Genomic DNA, 18,921 nt, shown 5'->3' with positions numbered 1-18,921 from the left:
TCTCTCCCTTCTCAATTTACAAAGATGGAAGAATTATGTAAGAGAAAACTGTATGTAAAGTATTTTAGCGAGTTCGATAAAGGGACCTTAAATTCAACACTAATTTTATTTCATTTCAACTTTGATTTAGTTTTAACAAGTAGCTACAGTAAAAAAAATAAGAACCATTCTTAGTATCCTAGGTTTTCATCGGATTTTTCGTGCTGTGCGCTCTAAAATTTTGTTTTCGATTTAAGAACAGTTTAAAAAGTCAGATTGTTCGGGCAGAAAAAGAAAAGAATGTTTTTCCAATCTTGCTTTTTGTATCGGTAAAAGCAAATATTTTTTAACTTAGCAGAAAATATATAAATTTTAATCCTTTATTTAAAAATAACAAAACATTTCAAAACTATAACCATTCAGTAAAAACACAATAAGCGAAAGTTTTTATTGAATACCATATAAGTGGTTAAAGATCGACAACTTAATTGCATTTTTGCATCGCAGCAAAGCAATTGCATATTTGCTTTTGAAGATAATTTATGTTTTGTAGATATTTTTAACGAAAAATCATATTTCACTATAATGAGAAGACATATTAAATATGACAATGCACCGAAATATTTCAATTTATGCATCATTGGGATATATTCAGACTTTGCGTAAAGAATAATTTTCCTAAAAACTTGAAATCTGTAAATTAATAATTATTTTGTAACTTTTTGGTTCTTGAAAATATTTATTTTCACAATAAAATGCAATTGCTAGGATAACGTTCAAATACAGTCGAGCCCGCTTATTGGAATATCGCGTAAAAGAATATCCCGCTAATTAGAATAATTTTTCGTAGCAAATTGTCGATTCCATTAAGCGGGCTCCACTGTAGTTTAGATTTAAGGGGGTCCAGGACACATTTTGAAATTTTTTTTATTATACACTTTAGAGTTTTGAAGTTTTTTTGCACTGATTCACCATTTGTTTAATAAGCAAAATCATGACATAAATATGAAAAAAAAAATTTTTTATTTAAATTTAATTAGTTTTTTTTTTAAAAAATGGGCTATAATTCAAATTAATAGCTTAAATTGCTATGATTCAAAATATTCTTGATCAATTTTCAATTTTTTTAAAATAAATTACGCACAAATATCTAAGCTTTAATTATTATTCGGCGATTTTAAAAATAATGATTCAATAAAAAATAAAAAGTATTTGAAGAAAAATTTCGAAAAATTCGAAGATACTTTTTTTAAAAAAAATCATAATTTTTGCAGTAAACGTTTTTTTTTTAATTCGCCGAATAAAATACAAAGTAAACTGTTTGAAAAAGACATGCTCCAAGTTTCACAACTTTATCTTTATCGGTTCCTGACTTATAAGAGTTTGAATGCAAGAAATCGGGAAAAATTGCATCATGGAGAAAACGCGTTTAAAGTTCTAAAGTTAAGTACACATTAGCTATGTGCATGAAACAAAAATAATTATATCTTTCGTTCTATTTAAGATAGAAACAAGATTCAAACGTCCTCTTAAGCAGAAAAAAACGGAGTAATTTCTCACATGATAAAAAAAAAAAAAATTGCAAAATTTGACGATTTTTGTGTCCCGGACCCCCTTAAACGTCAACTTATAAAATTTTCATAACTTGTTTAATACCAAAGCTACAACAATTGTAATGTTTAATAAGTCACATTTTGAAAATATACAAATAACAAACACCTTGATTGCGGATCCAGACACAGTAGATTCAAGCTTTATAACAATCTTCAGTCAGAAAAGCCATAACCGAGGTGGGGGCGTTACTACCTCTCATTAATGCTCCGAATCTTCACACTGGTAGCTAAAATTGATTTAGCACATAAGCAAGACTCCCCAAACCGGTGTGGCTCACTTCGTTAAGTGAGGATAAAAACCTGGGTAAAAAGCTGTAAGTTATGAACCTCAAGTCCAGACTAACGTAAATCCAAAAATCGCGATTTTCCAAGTAATTACAGCGTTGATGGTACGTAGAATCCCATTCCGCATTTAGCCATTAAATTCTATGTTTAAAAAACCTTTATAATTAATTACCAGTCTTATAGCAGCCCTAGCCCCCAACCTTTGTAAGTATCAGACAAGCGGTTTTACGCTCCCCTGAAAAGTAGTGATAATGTCACTTACGTTAGTCTGGGTTTGAGGTACAGAAATATTGATTATAAAAGATGATAATTAAAAAAAATATTTCTTAATGAGTTTTATGAAATGGATTAATGTTAATGAATGTAATTTGGTAGCGAAGATGCTTTGTACACGAATCTTGTACTGAATGTTTCTCTTTTGCTTCTTTCTTTAATCATCTTGCTTTATGATACATTTTTGAAACACAAATTGTATTTCTTGTTGTCACAAAGCGCGAGTGTTCTCACTTGACAATGTGAGCCGCACATGTTGTCAAGGTAATTGACTCGGTCGATCAAATTGAGGATGCTTGCGTGTTATGTAGTTTGTAGTAGTGTCCTTTGAGGTTCAACAGCTCTTGATGCGTGCCTTTCTCCACTACTCTTCCTTTATGAATGACAATGATGAGATCAGCATTTTGAATGGTAGTCAATCGATGAGCGATGATCAGGCAAGTCCTACCAGTTCTTGCTTTGTCCAATGCCTCTTGTACAATCTGCATTGAAAACATAGGCATGTTACTTCATCAAAAAAAAAAAAAAAAAAAAATACTATTTCTCACAGGGAGGGAAAGAAAACATGATCAAGCAAAATCTTTACTAATAATAATAAAGCTGAAAGTCTCTCTGTCAGGATCTCCGTGACGTGCGTAGCGCCTAGACCGTTCGGCCGATTTTCATGAAATTTGGCACAAAATGAGTTTGTAGCATGGGAGTGTGCACCTCGAAGGGATTTTTCGAAAATTCGATTTTGTTCTGTTTTTATTCCAATTTTAAGAACATTTTCCTGAGTAAAATTATCATAAAGTGGAACCGAGTAAGATGGACGAGTAAATTACCAAGTTATCATAACATTGAACCGGAACATGGGCAAGCCAATTGGCGAGAAATTCATCATACATTATTAGTAAATATACAGGCGAACCAAAAGACCTTTTAATTTTTTACTACGGGCAAAGCCGTGCGGGTGCCACTAGTACGCAATAAGGGCGAATAGAGAAGTGAAACTGAAGATGGATACAGTAAAACCTGTAAAGTTGGCCACCCTTGTAAGTTGATCACCTGTCTAAGTTGACCGCTATTTTCAGGCACGGATTTAGATCTATATCATATATTTCAACCTCTGTAAGTTGACCACCTGTTTAAGTTGACCGCTAAATTAGTGCACCACAAGTGGTCAACTTACACAGGTTTCACTGTATAATGGTGCTGTGTGTGTAATCGTATAGTGTCATTTTTAGATTATCAGGAGTTGAACAATGGATACGTTGTTAAAAATGCCTCGAATAACCTCATATAGTCCACTAGTAATAAAAAGACAATTGTTAAAAGTGCAAACAATTGGTTTGGAATCCTCATATACTCTCTATAACAAAAAAAAAAAAAAAAGAAAAAGAAAAAAATCGACGCACCAAGAAGCAATCATCCGATTGCTTTGAAATTTTGTATACATGAATGTTTTGATTAGATATGCAAATAATATCATCATCACCAGCGCATCGAAACTGCGCATCCAGCAGATGTATATAAAGAGCAGTTCTACAACAGATGTTACAACTTTCGTTTGATTGCGGATTCAGATTACTTTTTTAACAACTTAAAAATGCCTCGCAGCGTGGTTCGTGCTCATTACGAGCAACTGTCAGAGTTTAAAAGAGGTCGCATCATTGGATTGAAAGAGGCCGGTTGGTAAAATCAGAGAATCGCTCGTCATTTGAGTCGAAGCGATGCGGCGATACGAAAATGCTGGCAAGGATGGAGGGGGGGGGGGAATGGCAGAGTTCAGCGTCAGGATGGTAGCAGTCGATCTAGGGTCACAACAGATCGTGATGACAGAGTGATTGCCCGATGAGCTGTCACAGCGCTTTCTTCATCTCTATGAACCATCAGACGTTCAACCCAAACAACAGTGTTCATCATGACCATTTACAGATGGTTGGGCGACAACGAAATCTACTCTCGCGCTGACCGTTACGCCACCTGCCACTGACGCCTACACACTGCCGAGCCAGATTACAGTGGTGCATGGCTCGATCAGGTTGGAATGGTGCCGACTGGGGATGTATAGTCTTCAGCGACATATCCCGCTTCCAATTGTGTCATGATGATCATCGAAGACGTGTTTGAAGACACCCAGGATAGAGGGGGAGATCCAAGTTTCACTTTTGCACGCCACACTGGCTTTCAACAAGACATTATGGTCTGGGGTGCCATTTCCTTTGATAACTGAACCACTTTGGTCGTAATTAGAGGTACACTTACTGAACAGTGGTACGTAGACGACATCCTAAGACCTGTTTTGCTGCTGTTCCTTTTGAAGTACCCTCGGCTGGTTTTCAGCTGGACAACGCGAGATAACATACGGCCCGTGTTGCTATGAACTGTCTGTAAGCTTGTCAAACTCTTCCGGTGGCAAGCCAGATCACCAGATCTCTCTCCCTTCGAGCATGTCTGGGGTATAATGGGATGGCGATTGCATTTCGCAAGGAATGTTGATTACCTCGTCCGACAACTGAAGCAAATTTGGCCGGAAATACCGCAGGACACCCTCCGGGAGCTTTATCGGTGTTTGCCACGTCGCGTCGCGCTTCTGTTTGTATCCAGGCTACAGGCGGTCAAAACCTTATTGAACTTGCTACTGTAACTCTGACATAAATTATTCAATTGTTCTAAGAATTTAATCATTTACTATTCTGTGCATTGTCTTCCTATCCACCAATTTTCGTCTCAATAGGATCACTCCCTCTTGGTGTGGCGATTTTTTTGTTATAGAGTGTATAATAGCCAATGTTCGAGTAACCCGCGAGTTCCAACAAAGAAACTCGCGCCACGGCATGATAATGTATTTTGGTAATGTTTAACATGCAGGGAAAGGCTTTATTGTGACAAGGCTGAACTCGTTTCGGTAACTTAACTGTTTTACTGGTAAGACTGTCATTTCAGGGGAATGAAGAAACGAAAGAATGTTTAGCAATGAACGTTACCTACTGGAGTTACGGTTACAATTTCAAGTATCAAAATATCATCAAACAGGCAATGACTTCGTTCAAATGTAGAAGCAATTTTCACCCGTCATACCTTGACGGGCGATTTTCTAGTATACAAATAATTGCTTTCTAGTTTTAACGTTCTGGTAACCCGTAATAGAATACGTCTCTTCTAAACAATTTTTTCCCCTACTTGAAAAAAAAAATAATAATTTTATTGCCGGAAATTTTTGCTTAAACTTTTAAATTTAGGTGATTCCAGAATTTTCAACTTCGTTTCTTGCTCAAAATTACTATTTTTTCTTGATTATGTTAGTATTTTACGAAAACCAAAAGTATCCTATATTCGTTGATTTTGCCCTACGTTACGTAGAACTATTCACAGGTTCATTATGTAGGGCAGTTTCTAATTTTTTGACAAGGAAAAGGGAGAAAAATAATTTTCTTCATTTTTCAGAATTTGTATAGTGATGTACTTTTGAATTGCTCAAAGAGGACCGCACTTAGAAAGCATTAAGGCCACACAAAAGGGGAGCTGACTTATCCGACATTTTGGTTCCAAATTTGTTCGCATGAAAACATTCACAGAAACCACGCTAAAGAAAAGTAGTTGCTAAGCTATAGATGTATTGTTTAAAACATTTTTGATTATTTTATTGTCTTAATAGGGACAGACAGATCGAGAGACAAACATTTTCTTCATCTCAAAACTCTACTTTCAAATTTTCAATTTTTTGATATATATTTCTTTGTTTTATAATTTTTTTTCGACTTATTTTTGCTCTTTACGAAATTTTTACGGTGCATCAAGCCACCCCTTATGTCTTTCCAGTTTTTTTTTAAACCTTTGTTGGAAAGTACGCCAAAAATCAACATTGGCGCAATTAAGGTCTTCAGGTTTTGTTATCTTTAACATGTTTACTCTCAAATAATACAATAAAACATTTATGACTATGTTTACTGGTAGGTCTTTTTATTCTAAATTCATAGTGTACATTTAAAGATCGATTTTTTTTTCTTCTGAGTTGCGAAATTTTAATGATGCATCACTATTATGTCGTTAATTCTCCACCGTGCACTAGCTTTATAAACTGTGCGCGAGTTTTGTAGCAAGAAAAATCATTAAATTTTTGTTTTGAATCAATACTGGGACAGATATCAAGTAAAAATGTTATTAATTCACGGCATGGGGAGAGGAGAAATAATATTTAACTGCAAACTTCTTAATTAAACATACAAAGCTATACCTATTCTGTGTAGTTTGAGTCCTTATTGTCCAATGAAAAGGGATAAAAGACACTTTTCACGGAGTTAAGAAATTTATCAATTTTGCCAAAGTCTCACCTTTTCGCTTTCCGTATCCAAAGCGGAAGTGGCTTCATCTAAGAGCAGAATTTTTGGGTCTCGTAGTAGTGCTCTAGCAATTGCAACTCTTTGCTTTTGTCCACCACTCAATTGTGCTCCTTTGTCTCCAACAGGTGTTTCATAGCCCTAGCATTGCAGAGAAAGATTCATGTTTAAATATGTTTTTGTTCACACAAGTTTTTACAGACGAAGACGATTATAGGTAGAACTTATACAATTTTCAAAATTCACATTAAATACGTTGTGTATAGAAATGGTATTTTCTTTTGTACTCATTTCGGTAATCTTTTTTAACAGAAAAAATCACCAACTAATGAAGAAGGTAAAACGTGTTACTGTAATAGTCAGATAATTATTACATTTGGGCTCTCGGAAGTCAAATCTTTCTTATGTTTACATAAAATGCGTTATGCAAACAATCTTATACATATAAAATCTGAGTATCTATCTATCTATCTATCTATCTATGTCCAAGCTTCTTCTCCCGAACGACAGTGAACTGTCCATCGAACCAGGTATTGATGGATTCGTCATCTTCCCGTCTTCATGTTTGGCTATTTAACATAATCCTCCGATAATAATTAGCGGAGATATCAATTAAAAACTTTTAATTATGACTCTTAGATTTCAAAATCAAATCACTATTTTTCGAAGGCTTTCCTCCATTCAAATTATTATTCAGTGCTTCAACTCAACTTTCCGGATGAACGCTTTTATTAAAATGTATAGCGTGAAGAAAATCATTGAGATAAAAGATCTGTTGCCATTTTTTTCTCGAATATGAACAGGTAAAATTCTTGTTTTTGTTTTGAGGCTTTTCCTGTAATCAGGGGATTTAAAATGTTTACTTTATGGGGGTTTTCCGCAATCTGCCACAAAATTTCACTGACTTTTTTTTTTTTTTGGTTCAAGCCTGATTGTTAAATACGCGTCACATGACATAACTTTCATTTTCGAGGAGGACCGTGCACGTCGTAAAGTAAATGAGTGATTTACAAGTTATTTGAGTTCTTTGAGGGTTTGTACCTGGAAAACGGATTGATGTAATTCTTGTACGACCATGTGGATAGAATCCATCCAAATATTTATCTGAGTGGTATGTTGCATTAATAAACACCCGGGCAACGCCGGGTAGTAGACTATTTTATGTAAAAAGCGGATTGTTATTGTGCATAAATATTTCCGATATAGTCTATCGGATGTAATTCAGTTTAACGTGAGTAAAGATTATAGTTGATAATTTTCCCCTTTTGTGCTGACTGAAAATGTACTCATAACTTGTATCATTGATAACGATTATTAACGTTGATGAGGTGTTTTGGCAAAAATATGTTTTACTGGTGTTTTGCAAACCTTGCTTTACGCGCATTTATTTATTCCTTAACGCGTTAGAAACTAGTGTCAGTGTACTACAAAAGCATCAACTGGACTGCTCTTACATTTTTTAGGTAGCCCGTGCAACGCCGGGCACGCTGCTAGTCTTATACATATAAAATCTGAGTATCTATCTATCTATCTATCTATCTATGTCCAAGCTTCTTCTCCCGAACGACAGTGAACTGACCATCGAACCAGGTATCGATGGATTCGTAATCCTCCCGTCTTCATGTTTGGCTATTTAACATAATCCTCCGATAATAATTAGCGGAGATATCAATTAAAAACTTTTAATTATGACTCTTAGATTTCAAAATCAAATCCCTATTTTTCGAAGGCTTTCCTCCATTCAAATTATTATTCAGTGCTTCAACTCAACTTTCCGGATGAACGCTTTTATTAAAATTTACAGCGTGAAGAAAATCATTGAAAAGAAACATCTGTTGCCATTTCTTTTTCTCGAATATAAAGAAATAAAATTAGGCTTTTGTTTTAAGGCTTTTCCTGTAATCAGGGTGTTTAAGTTGTTTACTTTTCGATTATTTTGCCGTAATCTGCAGCAAAATTTTGCTGTTTTTTTTTGTTCAAGCCTGATTGTTAAATACGCGTCACATGACATAACTTTCATTTTCGAGGAGGACCGTGCACGTCGTAAAGTAAATGAGTGATTTACAAGTTATTTGAGTTCTTTGAGGGTTTGTACCTGGAAAACGGATTGATGTAATTCTTGTACGACCATGTGGATAGAATCCATCCAAATATTTATCTGAGTGGTATGTTGCATTAATAAACACCCGGGCAACGCCGGGTAGTAGACTATTTTATGTAAAAAGCGGATTGTTATTGTGCATAAATATTTCCGATATAGTCTATCAGATGTAATTCAGTTTAACGTGAGTAAAAATTATAGTTGATAATGCATATATTTTCCCCTTTTGTGCTGACTGAAAATGTACTCATAACTTGTATCATTGATAACGATTATTAACGTTGATGAGGTGTTTTGGCAAAAATATGTTTTACTGGTGTTTTGCAAACCTTGCTTTACGCGCATTTATTTATTCCTTAACGCGTTAGAAACTAGTGTCAGTGTACTACAAAAGCATCAACTGGACTGCTCTTACATTTTTTAGGTAGCCCGTGCAACGCCGGGCACGCAGCTAGTAATCAAATAATACTTGATTTCCAGTGTCTTCTCTGTGTTTGTTTTATTTTTATTGCGTTTAGTTTTTATTTATATTGCGTTTAGTTTTTATTTATTAGTCTGACGTTAAACATTCTAATTACAGTGCAAAAATTGGATTTTTAGTAGAACCAGCACCGTAGTCTACTCTAGCTTTATTTATTTATTCACTTTTTTCATGTCTTGAAGCAATCACCTATGTGTAGGAGTTAGATGACTAAATGAGGATGCTTTTCATTACTTTTATGCACAAAAGGAATTTGAACTAAAAAAATAAAGAAAAGATTAAAAATGTAAATAAGAAGCCAATATCCAATTACTGTTATTGTTATAAGTAAAATACTAAGTACATTTTATTACCATGAAAAGCAATAATCTTGTATTTCCTCCTTTGAAGTAAACTACCTTCATTTCATCTTATAAACTGCTAATGTGCTCGAAGTTGGTTAAAAGCGGAAGCCTTACTGGCATTTTCACGACCGCAATATTCTTCAGACTATCGAACTCTCGGTCAGACAGACAAACCATAAGTTGAATAAACATAATTTAGGCTATGGCCATTTTATTTGTTGGAGATTGGTAAGCAATTTCCAACAAATAAAATGGCTTCAATGCACAGTTCAGGTCGAATCGTCTAGTGAATGCGGGTGTCAGTCAGGTAAGAGAGCAGTTGTTACAAAAATAATTATAATACCATGATTAACCTTCATTAAACTTACTTTATAAGTTTTAAACAATAATTTCATACTTAAAATCTTCATTTAGTCACGAAATTCTTTCTTTCCTTTTTTTTTCCATATTGGTCGAAGAAAATAAATTCAGTTTGATGAATTTATAAAAATTTGTTTTGAAAACCCAATTAGCTCAATAGGCTCATTTTAATTTTTCTTTCAGTTTTACTATTATTTATTGGTTTATTTATTTTAGAAGACAATACCTTTCGTTTTATGCATGGCTTAATTTCAAACAAAACGTTTGTTAAACTTATTTTCACACATAAATAGCTTACATTTTGTTTAAATTGATAAAATTATCAAAATTGAGAAGAAGTGCAGGAGCACAGCTCCCGTAAGCTCCCATGCGAATTACGCCTTTGTTTTTTGTAAGTTAACTCATGAATATACAGTAAAAAAAAATCCGAATCGTCATCGACTGATTGCTTTCGGGTAACGTTTCGAGATTTCAAAGGTTTACCCAGTTTCCTGTGAAAGACATGTTTTTCTGTGAAAACGTTTCCTGAATCGCAGCAAATTTCATGACTGCAGATTTTAAACTGTGGTGAAAAACGTTTTTACCGTCGAGTGTAAAAATATACTAGGCTCCCTTATTAAGTAGTATAACTTCGATTTAACGATACCCGATTTAACGACTTCCTCAATTTAATGATTCATTTCATTGGTTCGGATTTGACTGCATCAAATGTCATCAACCTATCACGATATCCTTGATTTAAGGATAACTTTTTCCAGTCCCTTGACAATCGTTAAATCGGGGTTATGCTGTATTTCTCTTTCAGCTAGAGACAGCCCTTTCGATTTGGACCCCTCTGGATTGACTGAGCACCAAATTGAAGGCAAAATACAGTCTTCGGATATTGTAGCTTTGAAGAAATTGCTTGCAATTCCGTATTAGCTTCGACCATGTTTGATTTAGGACCTTTCCTGGTTCAGGAAGAGGCCAAGCTACTACAAGATACTTATGTAAGCTTTCACTGAAGGTTCCTGAGATAAACATGACAGGCTTTCATCTGGAAGGGTTCTGAACTTTTCAGAAAGATTTCAGGTTAAATTCAGGGAGGTAACTAACTAACTTTTAGCGAGAAACTTCCCTGGTTTTTGCCAGAATTGTTACTGGCAGAAACTAGGCACGTAAACTGCTTATTATTTTCCAGGAACGTTTCGAAATTCTTTTTACGGTTTAAGTATATTAGGAAGAAGGAAGGAAATCAATTGCGTTTGAAGGAGAAAAACTAATAATAACAGTAAAATATACCTTAGGTAATGTGGAAACGAAATTGTGAATGTTTGCTTTTCGGGCTGCAGCTATAATCTCATTCATGTCTGGCTTCCTCGAGTTGTCACCGTACGCGATGTTTTCGCCGATGCTGTAGCTGAAAAGCACAGGCTCTTGAGATACTAATCCCAAGTGCGATCGATGATTGGCTACGTTCAAATCCTTCACGTTCTCGTCATCGATGAACTGAAATAAAGAGGCAAAACACCAAATACAACTTTAAGAACTGCCAGATAGATGCTCTTAAAAAATAGTATCATAGTCAATTTTAGCTTTATAAAAAAATTTGATGTAATCCATCGTTTACATGGAAAAGCTAATATCTGGTTTATAGGCGGAAATGAACGTATCTATTATTTTATAGGGGTGTTAGTTGGTTTGTTACAGATGTGCACTTTTGTCTCACTGTTATTTAGCCTTAGTTTTGTAAAAATGAAAATTTGCTCTCAGCAACATTTTTTAAATCTAAAATATGTTCGATCTATATTCTCGCGGCAAAAATTAATTGATTTATTTATTTACAGCAAAGTTTTGAGCTTACCATTTTGTTTTTACGTTCCTGAACGGAATGAAAAGATTTTCTTTTCTTTTTGTTGTTTCTATGGTAACTATTTTTGTTTTCCCTTATTTCATTTTAGAGAATGAAATAAATGAATAAGACAACAGTGACATTATAAAACGCATGGATCAAAATCCCATCGTTATTTTCCCTTCTCCCCTGTTAGATTCATTCAGATGGAATAGCTTTACTTGGCAGATTGCCAAATTGCATACAATCCGCGGTCAAACAGTATAAAATCCTTTCGTGCTAACGTTAATGTGGAAAGAAATAAACTGACGTGAACTAAGCCAAAAATATTAAATGCAGTTAAATGATGGAAACACTTTTAAAATATATCTTTAAAATGTTGCTTAATGATGCTTTTCATGTAATTTCTTGAACGCTTGTGTTTTAATTATGCAGCTTTTGTGAATATGTGAATACCTTATGTTTTTTCACAGTCGGAGATAGCTTTGGAAACCGTGAAAAAATTTATTTTTGAAAATTTGTGCGTTACTTTTTTTACCCGACTGTGCATGCACGACGCAAAGGAGGGTTATGTGTTTATCAGTCTATGCATGTATGTCCGTTTCTATGTGGCGTTCTACAGGCTAAACGCCTTGGTTAATTTTGGTAATTCTTACGTCAATTGATTTGTCTCAACCTTGGGAGTGTCACTAAACACATGACAGTAATCAAAAGTACCATTTCAAAAACCAGTTGCCATTTTGTCAGTTTGGGATCGATGCACGCTAGGTGTCGTACACTAATTCGCACGCTACCTACGTGCTACAAATGCAGGTAATTTTCGCTGCCTGAATTTTTACCGACTGTGCGTGCGCGACGCAAAGGATGGTAATGTGTTTATGAGTCTATGTATGTATGTTTGTTCCTTTGTAGCGTTCTGCAGGCTAAACGCATTGGCCAATTTTGGTAATTCTCACGTCAATCGATTTGTCTTAACCTTGGGAGTGTCACTAAACACTTGACAATAATCAAAATTCACCATATTAACAACCAGTTGCCATATTTTGTCAGTTTGGGATAGGCGCACGTTAGATGTTACACACTGTGTCGCACGGTGCCTGCGTGCGACAAATGCAGGTAGTTTTTGCTGCCTGAAATTTTTTGTTTACTAAGTCTACTAATTGGGGTCTCATTGGCCGAGTGGTCTAAGCGATTGCTTCTCCCACTTGAGGCGGTGGGTCACGACACCCTCGCTCTGGATATACTTTCCCCTCTTTCTGATGTAAATTCTTTCATGTGTTCTTTATCTGTATTCTGTACTGTAATAAAAAATATATTATGCGTAACGAAGACAAGACATTCAGATTGCAGTCCTCATCAAAATGAACCCGTGCAATAAGCACCAAAAGAAAAAGAGTCTACTAATTCGATTTTCATTTCTAACATGTTGCATTTGTTTTTGCATTGATTCAAGATACTGAGTTTCGCGACGTGTACTTCCTTGAGAGGCTTTTTTAGTTTTGCGAGAAAGACTTGACTGACGACGTTTCCGATTTCGCGTCATCATGAGTTATATAGGCTGTTTATATAGCTGTGATGTGGTTGACTTAAGTTCGCGCATTTTTGCCGAAGGTCAAGCCCATGTAGCAGTTGTTTAGACCACCGCAAGTTACTTAATAAACCTCACGATACAAACAAACTCTCCCAATGAAACGAGAAGGTTGCGAAATGTACGGTCTTATAATCGTAATAACTAAGTCAATGAAAATTACTAAAAAGTGTAAAATAAAAAATTATTAAATAAAAACAAAGAACCCGACTGCTTAAAAACCAAAAAAAAAACTAAAAAAAAAAAAAATTATAAATCCAGTAGTTTAGAATGTTATTAAATACTAGTGAATAACTACACCATTGAAAAAGTTTTATAACTGTACAAAAATAAGGCAAATCATAAATTCAAAAGCAGAATAGAAGGATCAACAGTCGGGGACCATTCAGATTTTACGGGGTTCCTTGAATCGGAAAGGAATGGGCCCCGACTGTTGAATCTTCTATTCTGCTTTTGAATTTATGATTTGCCTTATCTTTGTACGGTTATAAAACTTTTTCAATGGTGTAGTTATTCACTAGTACTTAATAACATTCCAAACTACTGGATTTATACATTTTTCCTTTTAGTTTTTTTGGTTTTTACGCAGTCGGGTTTTTTGTTTTTATTTAATAATTTTTTTTTTAACTGGATATTTCTCCTTTTGTCATTTTCTTACTTGTTTTTGTTTTCAATGTTGCAAACATATGTGTGTGCTGTTTACCAATTACACATGTAAGTCTCATGATATACTGTGTGTTGCATGAGTAGTTCTTTTGCGAATCTTTTTTAAATTAAAAAAAAAAAAAATTCTTGTCAACATTTTATCAGAACAGTTGCCCGATTTCTTTGAAATCATTTTTGGTTCTACAGAAAATAAATTGATATTTTAACTCAGATACTTTGAAAACGGTATTTATATTAAAACTTGCAGTAAGTAAAACGCAAAACAAAGAATAAATATAAAAAAATATTACTCGTATGGAAATTATTAAGATCTTTGAAGAAAAGGTTTACATTTTTTGTTGCGAAAAAAATCTTATCTTTTGCTTCTATTCTTTGCAAATTGTTGAAGTCGGTTAGCGGACGCTGTTCGCCGACTCCATGGAATCTTTTTCTTAGACTTACCAAATGAACGGAAATCATCTTTTTGTTGCGAAGTTAAATAAGGTGCTGATTCAAACGGAATGAAGTGAAACGGAGTGAGTAAACCAAGATTCGGGTATTAGTGGAAGTGAGCTTCGAGATTGACTCCAATCATAACTCATAACGTCACTTTTTTGCACAAGAAAAATTCTTTTGCAAATATTTTAATGAATACAAACAAAATTTTGTAGGTTTTTGCTGATAACAAAGAAGTTCCTTTCACTTCAATATCTGTCAAAAGCTCCTAAGGATTATTTTTAGTTTGTATTCTAATGCTACTTCTAAAGCAAGGAAAATATATCCGCAATTCAAATAAACGATAGGAGGCGCTGCAGTATCTGCACAATTGTTGCTAAAAGAGTTAAAGCAAAGATCCACGTCAGACTTATATTACACCTCTGTCCTATCAGATATCTGTCTTGTCCGCGCCAATTTGCAATAATTTACCAATTTGGCTGATTTCTTAAAACACCGCAAGGAGGCGTATCCAAGCTTTAGAACTGCTCATTGGATTGAATAACAGTTGCTTGTTTATTTTGTTGCCAGAGTTTGAGAAGCTATTCGACTCTAATTTCATAATTTCAAACTTGACTCCAGAAACTTGCTTGAAATATTTTACAATCGCGTCTAAAAGGTTCTAATAATATCACGATTGTAGATGGAACTGTATGTTTTAATGTGTTGTGTACTTTTAAGTTTCTACAGCTATATGGTCTACACTTATGCTCTTTCGACTGCTTTGTGTAGTAGTAATATTGCTTTCAATAAATCTGAGATTGTAAAAAGAAAAAGTAATAAAGGAAATTTTCTGGAAAAAAAAAGTTGAATAACCATAACAATAAAAGATAAATACATTTTTAATACCGTCAAATTGAATAAAACATCTATGAGAATAACACTGCTTATATTATGCACTTTTTTTATTACAAGCGTTTTGGAGTTACGATCAATAAGAATTATTTTGCTTTTTTCGTTAACGTGAAGATTTTTTTTTTTTTTTTTGCTATCAAAACGGTGCACTTACCACTTTTCCTTGCAGTGTATCGTAGAAGCGTTCTATCAGCTGTATGCAAGTGCTTTTTCCGCAACCACTGCTTCCCACCAAAGCCACCGTCTTACCAGGCTCGATCTCCAAATCCAAACCGCGTAAAATCTTGACATCAGGGCGACTAGGATAGTTGAAATACACTTTTTTAAATCGGATATTTCCACTGATACTTGGCTGAAAAGAACAGAAGCATTCATTCACTTTTCATAATATAGTGGGAGAAAAATGTGAAAATGCATTTGGGAGGGACAGGGGGGGGGGGTATTGAATGGGGAGTAAACAATAAAAAGACATTCATAGGTCAAAACACGTAAGCTCGCTTAAAACTGAGTGTGTTAGCTGGGCTCGATATAATGATCAAAAATGTACCAACAGAAAACTTCTTGCTGATACTTAAATATACTTCAGAGCTGAGATCAGCCTGTTGATTTATTTAGTTATTTTCTTTAAATATTAGATTTTGTTGTATTCATGAGCAGTTTTGCTCTTTCTTTTTATGAATTTCGTTTGTGCCCTTCATTTATTGCAATGTAATCAAGTTTATTCTAAAGATTTTTTTGCATTCAGCTGGTGTCCTCAATTTGTTTCTGTTGCTTAATCTGAAGAATTAGTACCTTCTCTGAGTTGCTATTATCAAGCTTTGGCGAAACAAGATATTTTCGTGAAGCATCGTTGTTTATTTACTAAAATAAATAACTTTCAATTGCAAAATCCGCCTTAAGGTGCACATTGTGGAAGTCTTGATTTCCTTATCGCGTTAACAGCCCTCCCCATTATCTACGAGCTCAACGATTTTGATCACAGAGCGCCAACAATGCTTAAAAGCCCTGTAGCTGCGCAGCATGTTTCTACTCATGCTGATACCCGCAATAAATGGGAATGAAAAAGAAAGAAAAAAATCTGCCATTAAAGAACATGAAACGGGTAACGTTTGCAATGTCTTTCCTTTGCTGTAAATATATTCACTTTTATTCAGGAAGAAACAATACAGAGGGTGACCAAATAATTATAACAAACTTTTCTGTATTTTTTTTGTTTTTTTTAATTGTTATTGCATAGTTTTATTATTCAGAAACATTTTGAAGTTCATTTAGAATATGAATTAAACATATTAGACGTAAAGTACCTTCTGATCGATACTATAACTAGGTAAAAAAATGATTATTTAATCTTTAGTAACTCCGCCTTTTGCTGCAATCACGGCTTGGATGCGGTGTGGCATGCTTTCAGAATTAAGATATGGCTACTTGTTGCAGTCTCGGAGTATTGTGCCATGCTTTGATGATGTTCTCAATCACACTCACAAGGAGAAGCTTGTAATTATAAAATTTAACGAACAATGCCACTGACGCCTGTCACATCCTCATATATATAATAGCCAATGATCGAGTAACGCTCCTGACGTCATCAACAATGAAAAACGCGTCACGACATGATAATATGTCTTGATAAGATTTAACATGCAGGGAAAGGCTTTATTGAGACAAGACTGAACTGGATCAGGTAAACTGTTTCATTGGTAAGGCTGTTATCATTTTAGGAGAGTGAAGAAACGTAAAAATTGTTAACAACGAACGCTATCTACTGGAGTAGGGTAGACCGGGGCTCGTTTACGCATGGGGCACGTTTACGCAGTGCCCCTTTTTCAAAACGAATTATGACTGGAGAGCCAACAGTCATATCAGATTGATGCTGTTACCTAGCAAATATTCTCACAAGTTATTACGCACAGTCGAGCTTCGGTCTAGCATACAGAAAGGATAATCTGTTTTTTTACCAAGTTGAGTAAATTTTGTGTTGAACGTTTTGAACCTTATTATGAATAAACAGTTCTTAATTAAAAAAGAACAAATGTATAAAAATAAGCACAATTTTATCCTATTTTTGAGAATTGTACTTGTATTATGAACTGAAATGTTTTTTTTTTTTTTTTTTTTTTTCACGTTAAAAATAAATCCAAACTTGGCGACGGGGCAAGTTTACGCGTTGACGTTGGATCACCTTTACGCACGTTCTTATAGTGCCTTACTTCCAAACTTGCCCTGACGCTTTTTTCGCTCTGAACTGTCTCAAACCTTTTTAGTATTTTCAGGCTCTTTAGTTTTGAAAATCGCCATTTATTTTTAAATTGAGTTACAGATTCGTACCTTGTAGGTTACAATTATGTAGTGCTGTCTTCATGCACTGTTATAACCAGGGGTTCCAGACGAGTGAAAATATTCCCTCTAAGATGAAAGCATAATGCCTGAAGGTGCAATGCAGGCCAGAAAATAGAGCAGAGGAGCCGAAACAGCATGCAATCGCAAAAAGACTCATTGCGCATGCGCTTTTGCCTTAGACATACATTCAACCACCTCAATATGGCGGACAAATGATGACTGCGTTTGTGTGTCTTTCACATTGAATGAAGTACACTATTGGATTAACACACAACTTTTCTAGGATTAATTATCCGAAATTACAAGTAAGTACAGCTTTTGATCACTTTGTAGCTTTTAGGGCTTTCAAACATAGTTAAAAGTATTTAAAAGAGCATTTACTGTTACTGCTTTTCAGTTACCGTTACTGTCTTTTAGTTTCAGTTTACCGTTACTATCGTGAAATTTCCATCATTCAAAACGCTACTAAAAATATCTGTCATTATTTTCTTGAGTACTTGATAAGCAGCTTTTATTAATCACCAAAAAAAAAAAAAAAAAACACCTGCTATAAGATTATCAATAATCAACAAGTGAGAATCTTAATAAAAATGATTCTTGAGCTTCGTAGATTATAACAGAAAGCTAGCGGAAAAAAAATCTCTCTCAGTCTAGCTCTTTTTTTTTTTTGCTTTTTCATTCAAGTGTTAGAATTATTTCCTGTACGCGGTTAATGTCTCGATAGCGTTAGAAATTTCTTTTGGTTTTTTAACTGTCGAAAAACTTCATGTGCATTTTATTTTGTTATTCTTGATTAACGTTTATGAAACGATTTTGTTTTTCCGTAACTGTAATATCCCTGAATATTTTTGGCTCTTCATGTAAATAATCCATAAGTACAGCTATGCTTCATTTTCGGAATGCGTCATGTTTTAGTAAATGTATAATTTCTCACATTATTTAAATAATTACTCGTCTTTAAATTATAACGATTTGTGACAGATCTTTGATACCAAGTAAAGGGGTAGATATTTATTGTTTTATTAATTCTTAACATTACTTTTTGTAAAAAAAAACTCATCAGAACTCTGAATTTTTACATGTTTTTAACGGCCCCAGAGTTATTATTAATATCATTTATTTTATGAATTTTTAAGAAAACGATAAAGATTTCACTGGTCCGCAAAGTTTTTCATTTGCTTTTACCGCGCCCGTGGGTCAAAAGAGGTTGAGAAACACTGAGTTAGAGCAATGAGCACTTCTTAACTATGTTGAAAACTCTGAAATATGATCAAATGCTGTAATTACATGTTTTAATCATTTCCAGTACCGAGTTCAATGTGAAAAATGTCCTAAACTTAGAATATCATAAATCAAAACAAAACTTTAAAAAAAAAAAAAAAAAAACTGTTTTTGAAAACGCGCACAATACG

General features: G+C 34.4%; 1 protein-coding gene across 1 annotated transcript in view; it reads right to left on the bottom strand.

Annotated features, from left to right (window-relative positions):
* Window positions 1-423: 423 nt before the first annotated feature.
* LOC129232541 (ATP-dependent translocase ABCB1-like) overlaps window positions 424-18,921 on the bottom strand; it is an 84,324-nt gene continuing 65,826 nt past the window's right edge. The window contains exons 24-27 of the mRNA XM_054866680.1: window positions 15,327-15,524; window positions 11,040-11,246; window positions 6,467-6,613; window positions 424-2,632 (exon numbers count right to left, since the gene is read on the bottom strand). Coding sequence (XP_054722655.1) covers window positions 2,432-2,632; window positions 6,467-6,613; window positions 11,040-11,246; window positions 15,327-15,524 — 753 coding nt within the window. The 3' untranslated portion in view covers window positions 424-2,431. The remainder of the gene's footprint in view (window positions 2,633-6,466; window positions 6,614-11,039; window positions 11,247-15,326; window positions 15,525-18,921) is intronic.

The sequence above is a fragment of the Uloborus diversus genome, chromosome 1 (genome assembly GCF_026930045.1).
Source record: "Uloborus diversus isolate 005 chromosome 1, Udiv.v.3.1, whole genome shotgun sequence".
Taxonomy (NCBI): Eukaryota; Metazoa; Arthropoda; class Arachnida; order Araneae; family Uloboridae; genus Uloborus; species Uloborus diversus.
This window is presented reverse-complemented; position numbering and strand designations above follow the sequence as displayed.